Genomic DNA, 18775 nt, shown 5'->3' on the forward strand with positions numbered 1-18775 from the left:
AAACTTGTATGGTGAAGGAGACATCGGTAAATTAGTGGATACATTTGTATTTTAGTGTCACATCCCAAGCAAAATGACTAGATCTGAATTCGATCCACTTGGTCCAAGAACACTTGGAAAGCCTAGAAGAGCGGCATGGATAAATATTTTTATCCCCATTCAAGTTAGCAGAGCACTAATTCGGAAGTAGCTGGCTTGGCTGGCTGAAGTCTTTGGCTCTGTGGGCCCCACGGTGGGAGGTGAGTGCCTATAAAAGTTGCTCAGTGATGCATAAAGCCAAAAAGTTCAGCTGCTGCATATAACATTACCTGAATGGTCGACACTGCTTCTGCACTGTGTAGCCCATAGAACAAGAGCACCAGAGATTTCCACCAGCTGAGTTGGCTACCTTAGGTTAAGCACTCCACTAACTTAGATGGGGATGAAATGATTCAGTCGTGTGGCTCAATGTGGTCAAATGTTATCAGACCAAATTAAAGAAATCCTGATAGTGAAACGGTTGTGATGTAAAAAAAAAAAAAAGAAAAAAAAAGTATCCACTGATTTACAGATGTCTCCTTGGCCATGTAAGTCAATAGGAAAAAGTCTTTTTACGCTACAGGACATCACGTGACAATATAATGACACTGTTTGGGCAATATGAAAATTTGTTTTAAAGCCTGGCACACTTCCTTGGGACCTGGCTTTCACAGGAATGAATTGGGCCCTACCTCCAGTGCTGTATCAACTTCTCTTAATACATCCACGAGAATTCTTTCCCCTTCGACTATCTACCTGTTACCATTTTTAAAAGCTCTGTTGATAGTCTGACATAGCCACACCTATCTCCACACTTTGTTTTAGCACTGTGGATGAAAAACAACCTCCAAGCCACCAACCCACATGCTATAACAACTTTTAATGTTTAATGTGGGGATTTAGCCATGTTAAAGTCTGAGCTCGCCTCTGCAAATGTTTGACTAAAACATTTCCCACCTAACACTATTTTGCAAGGGCACAGTCGCTGCATGCTGGGCTTAGTGCTGCCCAAGATGATTGTGATTGGTTTAAAGAAATAAAAACATCCTAGAGTGTGTTTTTTCCCCTTAGTGCAGAATGAGGACAGGTTCAGCAAGACCTTTCTCCGGCGCTGGCACAGATCTAAAACGAAGTGTGGATATAAGTCTGGCTATGTGAAACTAATAGGAAGTGTACAGGCCTGGATGTTTGGCCCTGTAAGTGAGGGGGCTTTTTTATGCTGCGCTGCACATTTCCCTGGCATGATTTGGGCCCACCTGTCACTTACCATCCATCTGTATAAATATGTGAATTAGACTGTGTGTGAGAGCCTGTTCACCAGACAAGAGACACTGGTCTCTTGCTGCTCTCAAAATTTATATAAATAAACTTAGAGAGCAGCTGCTGATGGCCTGACACACCCGCCGATGGCAGCTGGTGAGAAATAAGGCACAACACCACTGAGGAGTTATATAATCAATGGTCCTGTCCAAAATAAAACTGACACAGAATCAGTCTCTGTATGCATACTATTTATCTATCTAGTCACATACATGACAAATGGGCCATCAGAGACAAAAGAGGCTAAAGAGGGGCCAAGAATCCACATTGAGAACGTGCCATCGGGGTTACCACTGCTGTCGAGGCGATACAACTGGCCTGATATAAAAATGGGCCAACAGCTGTAAGAACAGAACACCGTGTGTTCAGGTTTATAGCATCATAAATTCTCCCTCTGATCAACTGGGATTTATTCCCCCTGGTTGCCGCACTTTGTTATCTGAACACTGCTGACCGGAGGTCAAGGAGAGTTGCATAATAGGTTGTGACACCATGGTCTTTGAACATATGTTGTCAGTTGTGCTTTCCTGAATACATATACAATACATAAACACAAACGCATTCTCTTTTCTAGCTATTATTCACTTACAGTAAACTGTTAATTGTTTGGCATCTTGCTTCAGGCAAATTTATTGTAAATTTGTCCTGTAAAGTACTAAATTTCAGTTGGTAAGTCTTTTTTTTCCATTTAATACATTTCTTGCATAATCTTAAACCATTGCTCTCTCCATGGAGAATTAGCTTTAAGTCTGTCTTTTATTAAATCAAGTATTTACTCACATCTTGCACTGCACTGTAAACATTATTCTAGTATTTTATACTTGTATTTTTTAAATTTTCTATTCTCTAGTTCTCGGTTGTTTTGTTAAACTTAACTTTATTTTCAATTTAAATCAAATGTACCAAATAAAAGCTCAACATTGACCTATCTTCTTCAAATTCTGTTTAGAGGCAACACAGACACAGCACCCAAATAACCTCATTCTAATGTGCACTTTCAATGGTGTTTATTATGTTTGTTATACTATGCTTCTTTTGCACTTTGTCTCTATGCTCTTAATGTTTCATGCACAGCACTTTGACCTGCCTTTTCGCCAAAATGTGCTATATAAATAAACTTGCCTTGCCTTACACAATATTATTGTTATAGTTTTTTGCTGGCTTGTCATGTGCATGTCTTATGCTGCGTTCACTCTATGAGCAATACCAAAAAAGCGTGACCAGCTACATTATCGCCATGTCGCATTTGAAGTGTTGCTCAAGCGCTCGTTATTGTCAAGACTTTGTCATAGGTTTGTTTGTGTCTGCTACTTGCCACAAAGCACCTCGGCTAAACGTCATCTGGAGTTTGTATTTTATCAAAAAATACCTATGCTTTGGATCAATGACTGAGCTTCATTTTAATGCCTCCTTTCATCGCCCCATTGCATATCTTGGAGCACATGAATGTAGCAAATAACCTGAAGAACACAGCACGACAAGAGAGAAACAAAAACATTTAAGACGCTTTACCACATAACTACAGCACTAACAAAAGTCGAGGCTTTGATCTGAGGCACGTCACGCCCGTCAGCAACAACACCTAACAAGTGTCAATTTATAGCTTCATAGTTTTTTCTTAAATAAACAAACGTATCAGATTATAATTTAGAGCTAATTTGCATCTGCAGTCCCTCAGCAGATGAGAACAAACACACAGAACAAAGACATGATAGCATAGAGTTGTACAAGATGACAAAAAAGAAAAGAAACACACAAGACAAATAATACAAACAGCACATGATATAAAGTGACACAAAGAGGAAAACGCAAGACAGACAACACGATTTAAAACTACACAAACAGCACATAACATACAAAACGCAATAAAAAGCTACACACAATAGCGTATCACAAGTGAATGCTTATCAAATTAAAACTAAGTCATAAAGTCCAGAGTGCGAGGTCAGTGAGTACAGAGTGGAGCAGCTTTTAACTGTCTTTTCCAGGTGTTTTTTTTATGGCTTCCATTGAAAAGGTCTTGTAGCTTTTTGCTTTATCGCTCCTGGTGTGAAAACAGCATTGTGACCAGGGATCAGGCAAACCAGGCAAATGTTTGTCCCCAATGTATGTGCACGTGGTGGCACATTTTGCAATCACAACTGATAACCCCTTCCTTAAAGTCCCCTCGAGCTACTTTGTGACAGCTGGATACCAACGGTTAGGACAGTCAGCTGTCTGTAACTGTCATGCATACTCGAGGTGTAGCCATCAGCGCAGTAAAAATGTGGCCTTAATGAGCTTCTTTGCCTGAGTCTACGACCGCCACCTCTATGACAAAGACTGCATCATTATATCTGTTATACAGATGGATGTTTTGGGAAGCGTTGTCAAGTACTATGCTAACCTTTGTCCCTGCTGTGTTATTTTGTTATGTCTGAGATTATTGACAGACACATTCAAATTGTGTATAATACATAACTGTGCTTATTTGTTGTAATAAGCTTTCCGGAAAATGCCTCTTTTAAATCGCCTGGAGGGTTTTTAGGCAGTTCTCCTTCATGTTCATTTGCAAATTATGTGCAAATAAAGACAAAGCCAAACAAACAAGCTTCCTCTGCTTTCCCCTAAGGCTGTGAAAAAGGCAGAGATGACCCAGTCAATATGTTTACATGCACAGCTAAGTCGAGCTACCGTCATTGTGCCAGTATACAAGCACCGGGGGAAAATCCATTTATTGACGTAAGTATGTCTAAATCCACCACGGAAGGCGATATGCCCCCTTCCAGCTAGTTGCCCTTGGACCTGCTTCCAGTTGACATGTTACATCACAAACCAAACAAGTTGGCAAGCGGCCAACGGGCTCCAAGTCGAACGGTGACAACATGGATAATTTTTTCAGCGCTGTTCATTTCATACATAGTCTACACTTTAGCTGGTTCCTTGTTCTTGTTTTGTTTTTCTTCTTTTTTTCTTGGGGCTTACTTCCTCAAATTTTTTGGGTTAAAGTCCAGCGTGGGGATTACGGAGCATGCCCAGAACGCCTAGGCCAGTTCAGGGCGAGTTGAGGCATATACATGAAAGAGTAAATCATCCCAAACAACATTATCTAGGTGTGTAAGCCCAAATTTGAGAAATTCAACTTTGTATAATTTCAGTCCAACTAAAATGTTTGCATGTATTTTAAAAGTCCAATTTTTGTCTGACTTACACAATAAGTCAACTTTTTCTAACATCATGCAAACATGTCTGCCCCTGTGGTACCCATCTGCAGTAATTTTGATTATACTATTTATATCTATGTATATTGGTTTCATAAAAGAATCCTGTGAATAAAGAAATCTTGGTTTTCAAATCCGTATCTCACATTTAGGTCTTGACAGCTCATACATTTCAAAACTTTCACATAGAGCTGACAACTCATACCTTTCTTTACTCTCGTCTGAGTTATTTTAAGCTCTCACATACTTCACTGTTGTTGCTGCAGGGAGAGTGAGAGTGCATGTGCTGTAACTACGGATACAAACATTTTTTTGTTCACATCCTGTTTCGCTGGTTGGCTCCACAGAGAAGTGGCTTCTCTTTTGCAGCATGAGATAATGTCTGCAACAGAAGGCCTTTTAAAGCCATCGGGCCGAGGAGTTCAGGTTGGCAGAGTGACAACCAGATAAGAAATTCCATAAACTTTGATCTGTGACGACTGTCGTACCATGTGTTCAGATCTACACCGTCTTTTACTACAGGCCTGCATACAGCGAACACACACGCACAAACAGCTGTGTGTGTGCACCTTCACGTTGCATTTGTGCGTTATCAGTGGACTAGGATTAATCGCACCCTCTTACATCATAGCTCACACTTACCCGTGTGCTATTGGGGTCAATCAGGCTTTACTAGGTCTTTTGGTACATTGCAAAACTACTGCTTTGATCCAATAACATCCAGTTTGATCACACTAACAGTAAACCTGTGAGTGCAAGCTGCGCAAACTGATGTTTTCTTGCAAGATTTTGAAATCAAGCAAGTTTCCTGATCCAGTGAAAACAAAAGGATTTTCATTTTACTCTTTTAAAGAATAACATTACGTAAATGAAGCTCTATGCCAGGTGTCATTTATTCAGGCTGTGTCAATATATTTTTTTAATGAACAATGAGGCCAAGCCACCCCTGCATTTTGTGAAATGCTAAAAATACTGGTGCTGTTGCCATGGCAATGTATCACTGTCAGCTCAGTCACCAAGGCAACTGTCTATGCCCCACACCAGCACACCCACATACAAACAACACAGACAAAACACAGACAAACCAGCCAAAAAAAAAGTGAAGAAATGCCTCAACAGACAGAGGACAGAGTGCTGTTTTCTCTCCTAAATCAAATACATTTTTGGGCTTCATTATTAAAACCATATGAACAAGTCTGAGTCTGTGCTATACTGGAGAGAAACATATTCAGCTAAATCTGTTTTGCTGCAGGCAGCAGACGAGCAGGGTTTGGTTATTTTTAGACCCAAAAAGAGGAAATGATAATCCCTCTCATCTCGTGCCTCGTGCCATCGTCTCTCCTAAACTGCCCGACGACGCCTTTGCCGTTCTTTGATGATGCTCACTGCACCAAACCCTCTAACATCCTGGACAGATGCACAGATAGGAGATAGTGACAGAAAGCTTCACACATATCAAAAGCAGGAAACTGTGCAACCACAACTGGATTTGATATAATCCTTTCAATCTCAAAACCCTGATATGATCCACCCATTTCTAAATGTTTCATAATGCATTTTTTGTTTATTTTTTGGGGGGATAAATGCATGAATGATCTCGTAACCAAATATTACATGCAAAGCATGTGTATGTAGGTCATCTGCAGGCTCTGAGTCTGTTCCAGCTCAGAGAAGTGCAGTATGTAATGTGAATATGTAATAATATTTCATGACAGTATTTTTTTGGTAGTATCTGCATCTTAGGTGCTAACTACAAAATAGGAAAAAGAAGGGACGAACAGATGGACAACTGAAGGAAGAGGAGGGAAGGAAAAACTTGATTTTGTTTCTGAAATCCTTTAAATTGTGAAAAAAAAATTTCTTCAAGTGTAATGTATGCTCCAATTTTTAAACAACCGATGTGTAGGATTTAGGGGGATATATTGGCAGAAATGGAAAATTATATAATAGGTATATTTTCTTTAGTGTACAATCACCTGATAATAAGAGGAATTGTGTTTCTGTTACCTTATAATGAGCCATTTATATCTACATTGGGAGCAGGTCTTTATTTATGGAGATTGACGTATTGCACTGCCATGTTTCTACAGTAGCCCAGAACAGTCAAACCAAACACTGGCTTCAGATACGGTCATTCTTATTTTCCCCATTGACCACTGTAGTAAGACCAGCGGCAACGACCAACGCCAGAGCTACACTGTTTATACCTTGTTTTTACTTTTGCTTTGCTTTTTAGCCGCTTAAATCACCTGCTCAGCTAATAATTCAGCTTCCGGCAAAAACCTCCCACACATCTGGAGAAAAAAGGTGACTTCACATTGGCATGTGTTGAATTACCTGCCTGCAGCAGCATGCCAAAGTAAGTTGGATATACATGAATTTTCAAGCTGAAACTGCTATTCGTTTTTTAATCAGTTTGGATCACCAGGTCTGTGTTGTTGTTTTTTTAAATTTTTCTTTCTTTTGAAGGAAGAAACCTATAAGGATAATTCACCTCACAGTAAAAACCTCCTGAATGTCTGGATAAGAAAAAGATGAGCACGTATTAACTTATGAGAGAAAAGGGGTGAGCATGTTCCCCAAGATGCCGCACTGCCTCAGGCAGTTGCTGGTTGTTAATGTGAAACTGCTTGATTTACTGTTTATAGCCATTTTGATTGCCTGATTTGTTTGTTTTGGACAGGAAGAGACCTCCGTAGATAATACAGCTCCTGATAAAAACCTCCTAAATATTGAAAACTGAACTGATGACATTCTAGCCGGGAGAAGTTTTAGATGGTTACAATCTGCAATTCAGTGCTAGAAGCCACTAAATCCCCCTAAATTTCACACACTTCACTTAAAAAGTGGTATACATTATGCCGAAAAAACTCTAATTCTCAGAATTCTGACCACTTACTCAAGTACATTTAATATCATAAAATTGCTTTAGATACTTAAGTAGGCTTACAATAATATCTGATGGGCATACTTAAGACTTTTATTTTAAGAGGTGACTTCTACCAAAGTCATTTTCTGGTAAAATATCTGTACCTTTACTCGTGTGTGGCTTTCAGGTACTTCATCCACCACTGGTGAGGTGTGGATGTGATGATGATGATGATGATGATGATGATGATGATGGTGATGATGATTGTGAAGTGTGTCAGTAGCAGAGTGCTGCCTGGTGCTCCTGAGGGCCTGCAGTTTGTTTAGTGAGCATGGTCAAACAAGTGTTGCTTACGTGGATAACAAAGTCACAATGCACGTGCAACAACATATGTTTACCTACTCCACCCATTTCGAGCTCAATTGCATAGTCCAAGGTTACAGCATTTTTGTGTCCACAACATCACCTGTACTTTAGAAATCCTCTGAGTAGCCTCACCCTTCACGAAGCAGGTGTTTCTCGTTGCGGTGCAGCATTCTGGGCATACTTTCCACGCAGCCAGTGTTTTCGTGGATTTACCCTCCTCAGCTCAGGGTGTTTTCCGGTGCTGGAAAGCTGATTAGGCTGATTCATTTTCATCATGGAGTTCAAGGTGCATACTGTGCGTTTAAGACACGCAGCGGTCAGCTGAGGTGACTGTTTCAGGGCTGTTGGTGCAGGAGGCCTCCTCGCTAACACCTTGTAATGCTCTCCGCCCTGCCGGACGTTTTTCATGTTTTAAACTATTTAATCTGACGTGCAGATCAGTCACCGATGTCGCGGCTGAACGGCAACCAGGCCAAAAACCTCAGCTAAACTGCTTAATAATGAACTCTGTAGCAATGATGACGCATGCAAAGTGAGGTTTTCGGTATTTGTTTTCACGCCGTCTCGAGCATATTTGTGCAAATGAAGGAGAAATCCTGAACGAGGAAAGCCTGTCCCCCCACCAGGGTCTAAATTATGTAAAACAGTACTTCCTGATCAGGGGCGGAACACACGTAAACAACCGGGGTGGGGGGGGCTCTGACCCCCAGGAGATTATTTTTTCCCTTATCATTTACAGCAGCTATGTGCACTCGTATTTTTGTTTGTTTGTTTGTTTGTTTGCAGGAAAATCTGTATTTCATTTTTGGGAAAAACATTCTAGTCGATGAGCACAAAAATCATGTTGAGCCTAATTTATATCTCCAACTGTCTTCATCACTTTGAAAATATAACACATGTTGAGGATGACTAATTGTCACATTTCTCTTATTTTTAAGTTAAGCTACATAACATAGGTAGAGTAGGAATGTGGCATTAACAGTATTACTAATGACGTTTTACAGAATAGTTGACAAATCTGCTTAATTTGAATACATACCATAATAATCTTGGTTGCTCTAACTGCATAATTGATGATCACTAATAAGTAAATGTGGTCTTTAATACTCTTAATTAAATGTTTTAATCAGGACAGTCTGGGTGAAGTAAAGATACTAGTTTAATACAGATTACAGGTATACAGAATAAGAGATGATTTGTGATGATGAAGATTTTACAGAAGACTTCAGCACATGAATCTACGGGAAGATCTTATAATTTAGGTTAATCTGCCCTGAAGTGCAGCTAGATGAACCTTTCCATGGAGTCCTCACACTGGTGCTGGTGGGACAGCAGACTGTTGAGACTGACACGCTGATATAGCAGATGAGTCTGCAGAGTCTCCTTGACTGAACTGAATGACCATAAAATGAAGGTATTTTAAAAACCTAAAAGATTCTGGGATTTTGTGAAAAAAAAACAAACAAAAAAACCAAAAACAAATTCAGGGCTGGAGCCCCTTATGTTTTGGCTGCTAATGACATTTCAGCTCTCATTACTGAATAGAGTCTTATGTGTCAAATGTTGAGTAATATTACAGCCAATGATTCATTACAGTAGCATCATCTCAGAACCAAATGTTTTCATTTAGGTTGCATGAGAAATATTCAGCCATAGCTGTCAAATGTCACTGACACACGACTTCAGATAATGTCCACTGACCTCAAACATCATCGCATCTCTTAGCCGAGCCCACAGTGGTTCCTTTCTTTATTTTGCTGTTTGAGCTCTCGGCAACTAAACCTATCTGCTTTGCATCTCTCTGCAGAGGAAAACAAAATTTCTGATCTCCAAACTGGTAGATTACACACACTTAGAGCTATGCAGTTCTGCATTATTCTGACCTCTTGGTCCATAAGACCTTCATCAGAGTGAATCAGCCATGTTTTACCTGCCTGTCCATTTTTGATTCACGTATGATCTGATGAAGGTTTGATAAATAACAGCTCAGAATTAAGTGAAACACTGCATAGAAAGCTGGGTGGATTTTATCTAATTTTAAATTATTCTCTTACCAGAAAATTAAGAGAAAATATAAGAGAAATTTAGGAGAATGTTGCTGCATGAGGCCCACTGTCTCAGATGCAAAGTGAGCATTTGAACATGTTTTCACCTGCAAAGACAAAACTTCTTTTGCTGACTAAGAAGGTTGTGTAAGAGATGCATCACTTTGGTTTAGAAACAAAAGTCTTTTTTTCGCAGCTGTGTGAAGTGAGAGATGACAAGGTCTTTGTAAAATGTGTAAGTTTTCAAAAGTATTCAGCTCAAAGGATGACTCAGTTTCCACTTTAGTGCAAACTTTGGCTTGAGCAACTCTTCCAGCTGCATTAACATATCTAGTGTCAGCACCCTGCTCACATTTTATTTCCCCAATTCACACCTTCCTGTCCAGTGAATGCATGTTATACACACTGTAAATGAACACAATATAGACAGAGTTATATCACAAATGAATGCCTTTATTTTTCAAGACACTGTTAACACACAGGTTTACAAGAGACATATCGGCTCTTGCAATAATAAAATAAATCAAAGTCGGTATCAGAACAGATAGAGTGGTAATATGGAATGTAGTTGTTTCCATTTTTTTTAGTTTTTAAACAATCCTTTCAAATAAATAATCTCTATATAGTCTTTGTAGCTAGTGTTTTTAATCAATATATTCTCTTTGTTTAGTCAAAGTTTCAGGAATGAAGAGGAGAAAATCAGACGAAAACAAAGACAGTGACAAAACAAGGATATTACCCTTTTAAAAAAAGTCTTTCGTTTATAGGCAAAAAAGTACAATGGGAGAGCAACACTTGAAAAAAGGCAAATCCCTTCTTCTAGACCTAAATAATCTTGTTCTTCCATCAAAACGTGTAAATCCGAGTGCCCGGTGGACACACAAACCATGTTTGTTGTGAGGGTCTTAAGAGACGCCAATATAAACACATAATGTCCTTCTCCGAAGCTTATGTTGTCAATTGCTACAAGGCTGCTGACCTAGCCAGCCAAGGTCAGCTTGTACAGTCAACGTCCCCACTAATAATGTGCTGTGCTGTTGGGGAGTCCAAACTTCATAAAAAAAACTTATGTCATATCACAGGTAAAGCACCACATCAGGCTCCTAAAACTATGCTTCAATTATCTCTGCCTCGCTCTTTCTCTCTCAGAGAGAACTTAATAAAGAAACTCGTCTGTACCAGAGGAGGAGAGGGGGAGGGAGGGTCCTACGATGCTACAGGAGTCCCTGTGTATGTTGAGAGACCTCCACCTCATACAACATTTCTCCTACCACGTATATCAAAGAAAAGGAGCAGTCTCAGAAAAAGAAAAGTGCAAGTAAGGGCACAGGCAGCCCTGTCCTCTGGCAGGTGAGGGAGAGCGCAGAAGCGACCACACCCGCTCTCCCCTGACCCTGAGGTGTCTGAGGTTCTCTCCGAGCAGAGGAAGGTCAGACCCCCACGTAACCATCAGGGCGATGCACCTTGGAGTAGCAGGGTTTCTGCTCAGCGAGCTTTCCCCATGCTTGAAATTTAGACCATGTTTGCTGCAGTCCAGGCTCAGTCAGTACTGTGATCCTCCAGCTGGGAGATGATGGTGACCAGGTTCTGGAGGCCGAAAATGAACCCACTGTCCTGGCCCTCGTGCACCACACTGTCCTCTCCATAGTGCCGACAGGTGGTGTGTGCAAAGTCAATCATGCGCACGTCCACTGCGGGGCTACTGGCCTCTCCTGTGCTGTGCGAGGAGCGGCTGCTGCCACTGTTGCTGCTCCCTCCGGCCACACTGGTGCTGCTGCCTGCTGAGGAGGAACGAGGGAAACCAAAGGCCCCTTCCTCTTCCTCCTCATCGTCCTCCTCCTCCTCCTCCTCTTCTTCATCAGATGGCTCATCCTCATCACCTTCTTCTCCACCACGGTGCCTGGGTCTAGTGGGAGTCCGGGGAGGGTCTCCGTCATAGATGATGAGCAGGGAGCTGGAGTAGAAGCGGTACGACTCACAGGCCTCCAGGGCAGCTTGCATTTCACGGAGCCTGCGCAACACTGGGGATAGCAACTCTCGTCGTAGGCGGCGCCCGTCATGGAAGAACTGGTACAGAGCCTCTTTGAAGCCTGCAAGGGTCAGCTTACGGCCATGGTACTTATTCATGAACATCAGCTGGCCAGAGTCTGACTGGTACACCTGCAGGTCACACAGAAGCATGAGCACCACAGCAACCAATGCAAAATCAACTTCAATGCAAATTCGTTTGTGTTGCATCTCTGCCGTACCTGCATGCCACAAAGACGCACTCCAATAGAAGCTGATGTGCTCTGTTGACACTTGCGAATCTGGTTGGCTTTCTTCTCCTCTGATGCATCGTCGCCATGTTGGCGAGTCCCCATCTTCAAGTCTAAGACACACGGTACTGTGTAGCGCCATGTCAGGTTCTCCAAGAGAATAAATTCTGTGAAAGGGGGTCAAGGATCACACCACAGCTAAAGACCTATAAATACACAGTGTACATCTGCATTTATCAACATCTAAGCCCCATCCGTCTGCCTCCCTCAGACACACAATAGCAGCTGTTCACTCCTGAAAGGATACTGTATTGGTTACGGTGCTTCGCATTCTCCTTCATCCTCTGTAAGTGCTGCTGGTGACATTTGAGACTCCAGGGGTTGTGTTTGATCTGTGGCACCACGTTGCCTTTTTCCAGGCTGAAGTAGAGAACCTCAGCCTGCTGCTGCTGCTGCTGCATCTCATCACGATTATAACTGCAAAAGTGACAAGGCAAGAAAAAAAGTCAGCTTTGGTGTTACAGAACTTTTTCAGTGTGTCGTCTCCTACAAAAGCATCAATGTGCAATGCCAAGCATCCTCACCTCATGATCTTGTCTTCTTTACGGCTGTGTCGAGCTCGGTCTTTGCTGTAGTTGTCGTTCTCCAGAAGCAGCGAGGACTGCTTCTTGTTGCTCCACTTCAGCATCTTGCTCTTGGGCTCGCAGTCTGCTGAGGGATCTTTGTTTTCTAGGTCTCCTGATTCGCTGTGGAGGGGGTAGGCGATGAGGCACAGGTTCCCTTCCTCATCCTCTTCGAAACTGACTGACACTACACCTAAAAGAAGAGGAGAAGGAGCGCCAGAGAGCGGTTATCAGTACTGATCTCTGAAATCAGTGTTATAATGGCAATCATTTATAATAACCGGTATGATATAAGGTCAGAATCATTTATCCAACAGAGAACCTGCCTCACAAAAACATGTCCTCCACATTCATACATCCATGTGCAGCTTTACATCTCCACATGCACAAACACACACAAACATATTATGCGGTAGATAGATGTAACAAACAGATGGAAATGGAAAGCAGTACATTAACAAACAGAGCATTTTGTGTGAAGAGTGACATAATTTGTAACATAAACAGTGTTTATATGACTCAGGAAGCAAGAGACAAAATATCACACAAGGCTGAAATGTGTCAAACTGAGCAGACATTTATTAAGCAACTGCCAAACATCTTCAAGAAACTCACTCAATAACTCAGTTACAAGCAGTCAATGACATGAGAAAATGAAGTGCAGTTCTGTCTTTTCACATGCAAAAATGTACATTTCACAATAAGCAACAGAGAAGAGTTTCTTAACCACATTACAAATAATCTGAGCTACACCATATTTCAGTGAGTGTGTCTTCACAGTTCATAGCACAGGGCTTAGATGAAGCAAGGGCATTTAAACGTCCTTTCGCAGTTTGTTTGGACCAGTTTTACAAGCTCAAAAACAAACGAGAGAGCCATAGAAGGGCTAACAGATGTTTCTAGAATCAGTTTAATGATCAAAGATACACAGTGTACCTTTATGACTATCCTAAATTACAACATGATCCACAAACAAGCACTCCAGTAGACCCCCTGCCTCCAGTAAAAGTCCCTAAAAGGGCCTGTGTGTGTTGCACGTCTCTGTGGCGTGGGGGAGGTGTCGCACTGAGAATAAACATCACAGCTGCAGTGGCTGATGGAGATAAACCACAGACAGGAAGGAGATGGATGAGGCCGAAACTGGTAGAGAGACAGTGACCGGGATATGTACGCAGCATCCGAGTCGATACACTTTGCATCCAACAACACAAACAGCAGTCACATTACTGAGCAGCCACTGAATAAGAGAGAATAAATATCCATTTACTCTGAGAACAATCGATCCAAACAGAGACAATGTTTTAAAATGCATTGTAGTTTTTTTTGCATGTTAAACAGCAGGCTTTAGGACCCAGCACACGTTTCCGCAGCCCAGGGCCTGGCTGATGTCATGCGCACTGACATCACCATCCTGCAGGAGGCCCAGCCTCTTAAGTCTGTCCTTATGGACTGTGCTGTCCACTCAGACCTGCAGTGTCATCACACCACCTCCGTGAGTGTGGGAAATTATGAGTCACTGCCGACTTGATTCACAATCAGGGCTCATAAATGAGTGAAATGGCTGCATCAATTAATTTATATCGCCTGATGGTATGAAATGGCCATTGTATAACGGGGGCTCGGGGACTGATTTGCAGATTATCGTCAATGTCGCTTGTTTTATTAGGTTCAATAGTTCTGAGTGTCCAATCTGACCTTCATGAGTGTTATTTGGAAACTGAAATCCTCTTCACAGTCATCATGCTTTACGTCAATACAGACAATGCTGCAACCATTGAACGGATGTCTACATCGTTGTGATGTTTAATGATATATTATATTGTGTGTTCAGTGAATGGGTATGGATTTCATCCTTACTTTCATTAAGAGCTACTGAGGGTCCCCAAAACTGTTACATGTAGTAAAAATGTCTTCATCTTGATGCAAAATAATGACTCCATCCTTTGGGAAGCAGAACACAAGACCCTAGAAGTCCTCTACCATCTACTCTCCAAACCCTGCTCCTCATCCTGGTTCTTTTAATAGTCCCATGCTGCATTACTCAGGAGTCAGGTACTGGTGTGTCCTGCCTCCGTCATGCGGCCGCCTTAAGACGTCTATATCAGCATGTTCTGGGTGTCACTGTCTGTGGGTGACACTGTGAGACCTGATTGATCTGGATACAACCAGAGGAACATAATATTACAATTCCATGTGTGAAGGTGAAAATGAGTATTTGTGTCCACATCTCTGTGAAGGCCTGGAAGCCAGACCTGGAAATCTCCTCAAGTGACTGGTGAATTACTCCATGATGATCTGTCCCATTTATTTTTGATCCCTGTGGAAGTCTATCTGATCTTGAAACCGAAGCCGCCTTAAAAGCCAGGCTCGGCTCTCAAAAGACCTCTGGCTACTCATCCTAGTCTGGCCCTCAGCCTGGATGCTACTTGAAACCCCACCTCCCTCCAGCTGAACAGGAGGGTCACATCCAAAAGACTGCCTGTGGTGCCTGCCAACTGCTCCAGCATGAGACTGTACACAAGTCATATTACAGTATGTGTCCATTGAAAACAGGAGTCTATAAATACCAAAATGTATTTTGCAGTGTTGATGTGTACGCCATGTTCTTTAAGCTCGTGCAGCAATCCATTACAATCACAGGCAAAATAACATCCAGATGATCAGCACACATGCATATTTGTGCAATGATATATTAAATGCACCAAAAGTGCATTATATATTACACACTGTTCGCACATGGATAGGTAAAAGAAAAAAAAAGGTTGAAGCTAACACTTACATCACAGACACTTCCTGTAGACTCGGGATGGGGGGTCTTACCTTTATACTGAGGGGTGAACTTCCGCATCTCTGCAGGTAGGCTCTTGTAGAACTGGTGCTCCCGGGGGATGAGGGGCTTACATATTGTTTGCTCCCCAAATCGTAGCACACAGGAGTGGCCCCCCACCTGGTGCACGAATGGCTCAAGCATCACCCCTTTTCCGGGATAAGGAGTCCCGTCCGCCTGCATGAGGGCTTCCAGAGCGGGACTCATCCTCACTCCGCATCGGATAAGTGAGCTGGGGGGACCCACGTCGTTTGGGAGGCAAGAGGCTCGGCCGCTCGTGTGGCTCCCTATCCTCGAGCTCCTTCCTGTCGACTCGCGCGGGGGCGCTAGTGGTCGCCTGCTCGAGCACAGCAGTGAAAAACAAAGGGCTGGACAGGAAGGACGGAGGCAGCGACAAAATCCCTTATTCCCCTTCGTGTCCTTTACGAAGAACAAATTATAAAACTCCTCCGCTGGGCTGGATAATCTCCGTGTTTGTACGTTTAATAAAACGCTAGTTTTGTAGCTTTAAAAGCTGCTTGATACGTGTAAAGGCGACATGTGGTTCCGTCGTCTTCGTCTCCTGACTGTTACCGAAACTGACGGCAGAGACGATCCTCCAGCGAGAAAAACAGCACCAACAGCCAGCAGGTCCCGCCTCTCCTCACAGGCAGCCAATCACAGAGCCGCGGCTGTCGCTGGGAGGAGACAAGGCACCTAGGAGAGGATCAAGCAGATCGAGCAAACAAAGAGGAAGGGGAGAAAACAAGGGGGGAGGGGAGAACAGGAAAAATACTAGACACAAAAACACAACACTAAGGGCATTTTTTTTCAATGTACTTGCTAGTTCCGTCGTTCCTGTTAATTTGAAGACACCTGCAGGATGCATTTCAAATTTCTTATTCAACAACGTCCGCAGCAAACTGCTGCGAGGAATTTAAAATGGCAAGACGGACATGCATACTGCAAGCAAGCAATTTCTTTTTTTAATATGAAATTTTGACTGACATTAGCATGTCTCAGCAATAAATGGGGCAACACTGAAGGGGCTGTTTGGGTGGAAGGAGTACTTGGTGCATGTAAAATATCAAGTCAATTTAAATGTGTGATTTTATGAGTGATAAACATATTTGTATTATTATGACATGTTTGATAGGATGCCTAAGAAGATAGCCTTTGCTCACAACAGTGGCACAAAAAAGTGATGTTCAGAGACTAATGCCATGTTCAAATCATATGGGATGGGAAGATTCCCAGCTTTACAACTTGCAAGTGTACATTTCATTATTGGGTGGAGTTGCTCGTGTGCGGGTTGAAACCAAAACAACTCCATCCATTGCATTTGAAGGGTTAATTAAGCTGAACAATAAATTGCAGGTTGACCTGGATATTAGAGTGAACAATCTTTTCATGACATGTGAGACATGTGTCATGATAGCAATACGCCCCATAAGGCCAGCAACCTCTGAGGCTGCAAAATGAAGCCAAGTGTCAAAAACTGCGGTTATTTGAATGGCCACTAGAGTCTGGCTTCAAAACAGAGTAAATCCCCATAGATCAACCATGTTAAAATGCCAAACTTTACAGCAAAAAGGAACATGTTTAAAGTCTGACACAAATAAGAGGCTGAGTCTCTAGAGGTAATTTCAAAATATATAACTGAAAGGACAGGAATACACAAGTTTCTTTGGGGGTGGTGTGAAGAGAGGGAGTGACAAATTCAAAAATTCAAATAACTGTGGTCAGATTAGACAGCCACTGAAGTTGCAGGTCTAGTGATGTTTCAACAGCTCTGTGTAAATCCAGGAAATACTAAATATAATTACACAGCAATGTTGCTGATGTGCTGTAACCAGTTTCAACCTTTTATTGATGATGTGGATTATATAAAATAATTATATAAAATACTTGAGAGAAACTTTCTCCAGTCAAGAAGGGTGTGGGGGATTGTGGATGGATACAAGCGTCCAGTGAGACATGATGAAAGTGAATTAAAGCAAATTTGTTGCGTATAGTAGACATGCACTGACAGTCTATGAGTCAGATCTACCCCTCACTCCTCCACAGCTACAACCTCTCGACCAAATATGGTTAAAAAAAAAAAAAAAGATGGTGATGGCCAAAATGCTGAACTCGAGATTCAAAGATTCAAAGACACTGTCAACAAACAAACGGGTGACATCATTATCTACATCCATTACTTATACAGTCTATGGTTTAGACTAATAAAAGGACTGCATGTAAAAAACACCAGGGGCTGCATTAGTGTAACCTTGTTGCTACAGGTACTGGTGCGAAAATGGCAGACCGACCAGGAAGTCCAGTTTGAATAACACATCTTTGAGTTTGAAGCATTTATCTACAGTATGTAATACTTAAAGATAATTTCATACTCCTGTAAAATACATTACACAGCAATGTTGCTGATGTGCTGTAACCAGTTTCAACCTTTTATTGATGATGTGGATTAAAACAAGATCAGATTTATTAATGATAATATACTGCTTTTACTGCCTTTAACACAGTCTGTTTAAGTGTGCAACACTACACACAAACAAAGCAGAGTTTAAACATTCGTCTCATCTTTATCTATATATCAGAGAACAACATCCTTTTGTGATATAATTCACATTCCAGTAGTAGATTTCCAAGCTGGTGCTATAAAAAGGCCCCTCGTGGCAATATTTATGGGAATCTGTTTTAAAGTTTTGTTTAAAGGGAGAACATTGCAAGACACTGCAGGACAACATCTTATAAGCTAGCTTTCTGCAATACTGGAAGTTTTCATTAATATTAAGCCCTAAACCTTGTTTGTATAGATGTTTTCCTCAGTATAATCGAATGTCAGGAGACAAACACTCTTGGGTGGAGGCTGTAAGTAATGTGTGAAAAAACACTGCACCAATGGCAAGAATTTAAAGATACATCATGTAACATTTCTGCACTAACATGTATAAAAAACAACTAGATATTATGTTGACTTGTGTACTTATTATCCAAAATGTTTCCAACATTGTAATAGAAATATTTGTAATTTTATGCAAGAAACACTATGTTATCTACCACACGGCACAATGGGTTTTTTTTTTTCATTTAGCGCATCTCTCTGGATTGAAAATATGTGAGAGTTAAGCACTATAGTATAAGTGCAATAGTGCTCATGCCATTCGAATGTTTTGTTGAGGATTTTTTTTTACTGGATCTAATTCAGCAAAACTTAAAATTTTCCACAATAACTTCACCAATTTACAGACGAGCGTATGACATCAT

The 18775-nt window shown here is 41.6% G+C and overlaps 1 protein-coding gene across 1 annotated transcript; it reads right to left on the reverse strand.

Annotated features, from left to right (window-relative positions):
• Window positions 1-10250: 10250 nt before the first annotated feature.
• LOC121956030 (inositol hexakisphosphate kinase 2-like) lies at window positions 10251-16118 on the reverse strand. The gene is made up of 5 exons (XM_042504124.1): window positions 15520-16118; window positions 12661-12892; window positions 12384-12553; window positions 12068-12243; window positions 10251-11978 (listed from the first exon to the last, which is right to left on the reverse strand). The coding sequence occupies exons 1-5, from the start codon at window positions 15731-15733 to the stop codon at window positions 11358-11360; spliced, it is 1413 nt and encodes a 470-aa protein (XP_042360058.1). The 5' UTR covers window positions 15734-16118; the 3' UTR covers window positions 10251-11357.
• Window positions 16119-18775: the final 2657 nt, after the last annotated feature.

Source organism: Plectropomus leopardus, chromosome 2 (assembly GCF_008729295.1).
Source record: "Plectropomus leopardus isolate mb chromosome 2, YSFRI_Pleo_2.0, whole genome shotgun sequence".
Lineage (NCBI taxonomy): Eukaryota > Metazoa > Chordata > Actinopteri > Perciformes > Serranidae > Plectropomus > Plectropomus leopardus.

Coding starts and splice junctions, on each gene's coding strand:
- LOC121956030 (XM_042504124.1), bottom strand. CDS start 15,733: ATGAGTCCCGCTCTGGAAGCCCTCATGCAGGCGGACGGGACTCCTTAT. Junction 12,554..12,660: donor AAAGAAGACAAGATCATGAG/GTGAGGATGCTT, acceptor TCACTTTTGCAG/TTATAATCGTGATGAGATGC. Junction 12,244..12,383: donor GAAGCACCGTAACCAATACA/GTATCCTTTCAG, acceptor CCCCTTTCACAG/AATTTATTCTCTTGGAGAAC.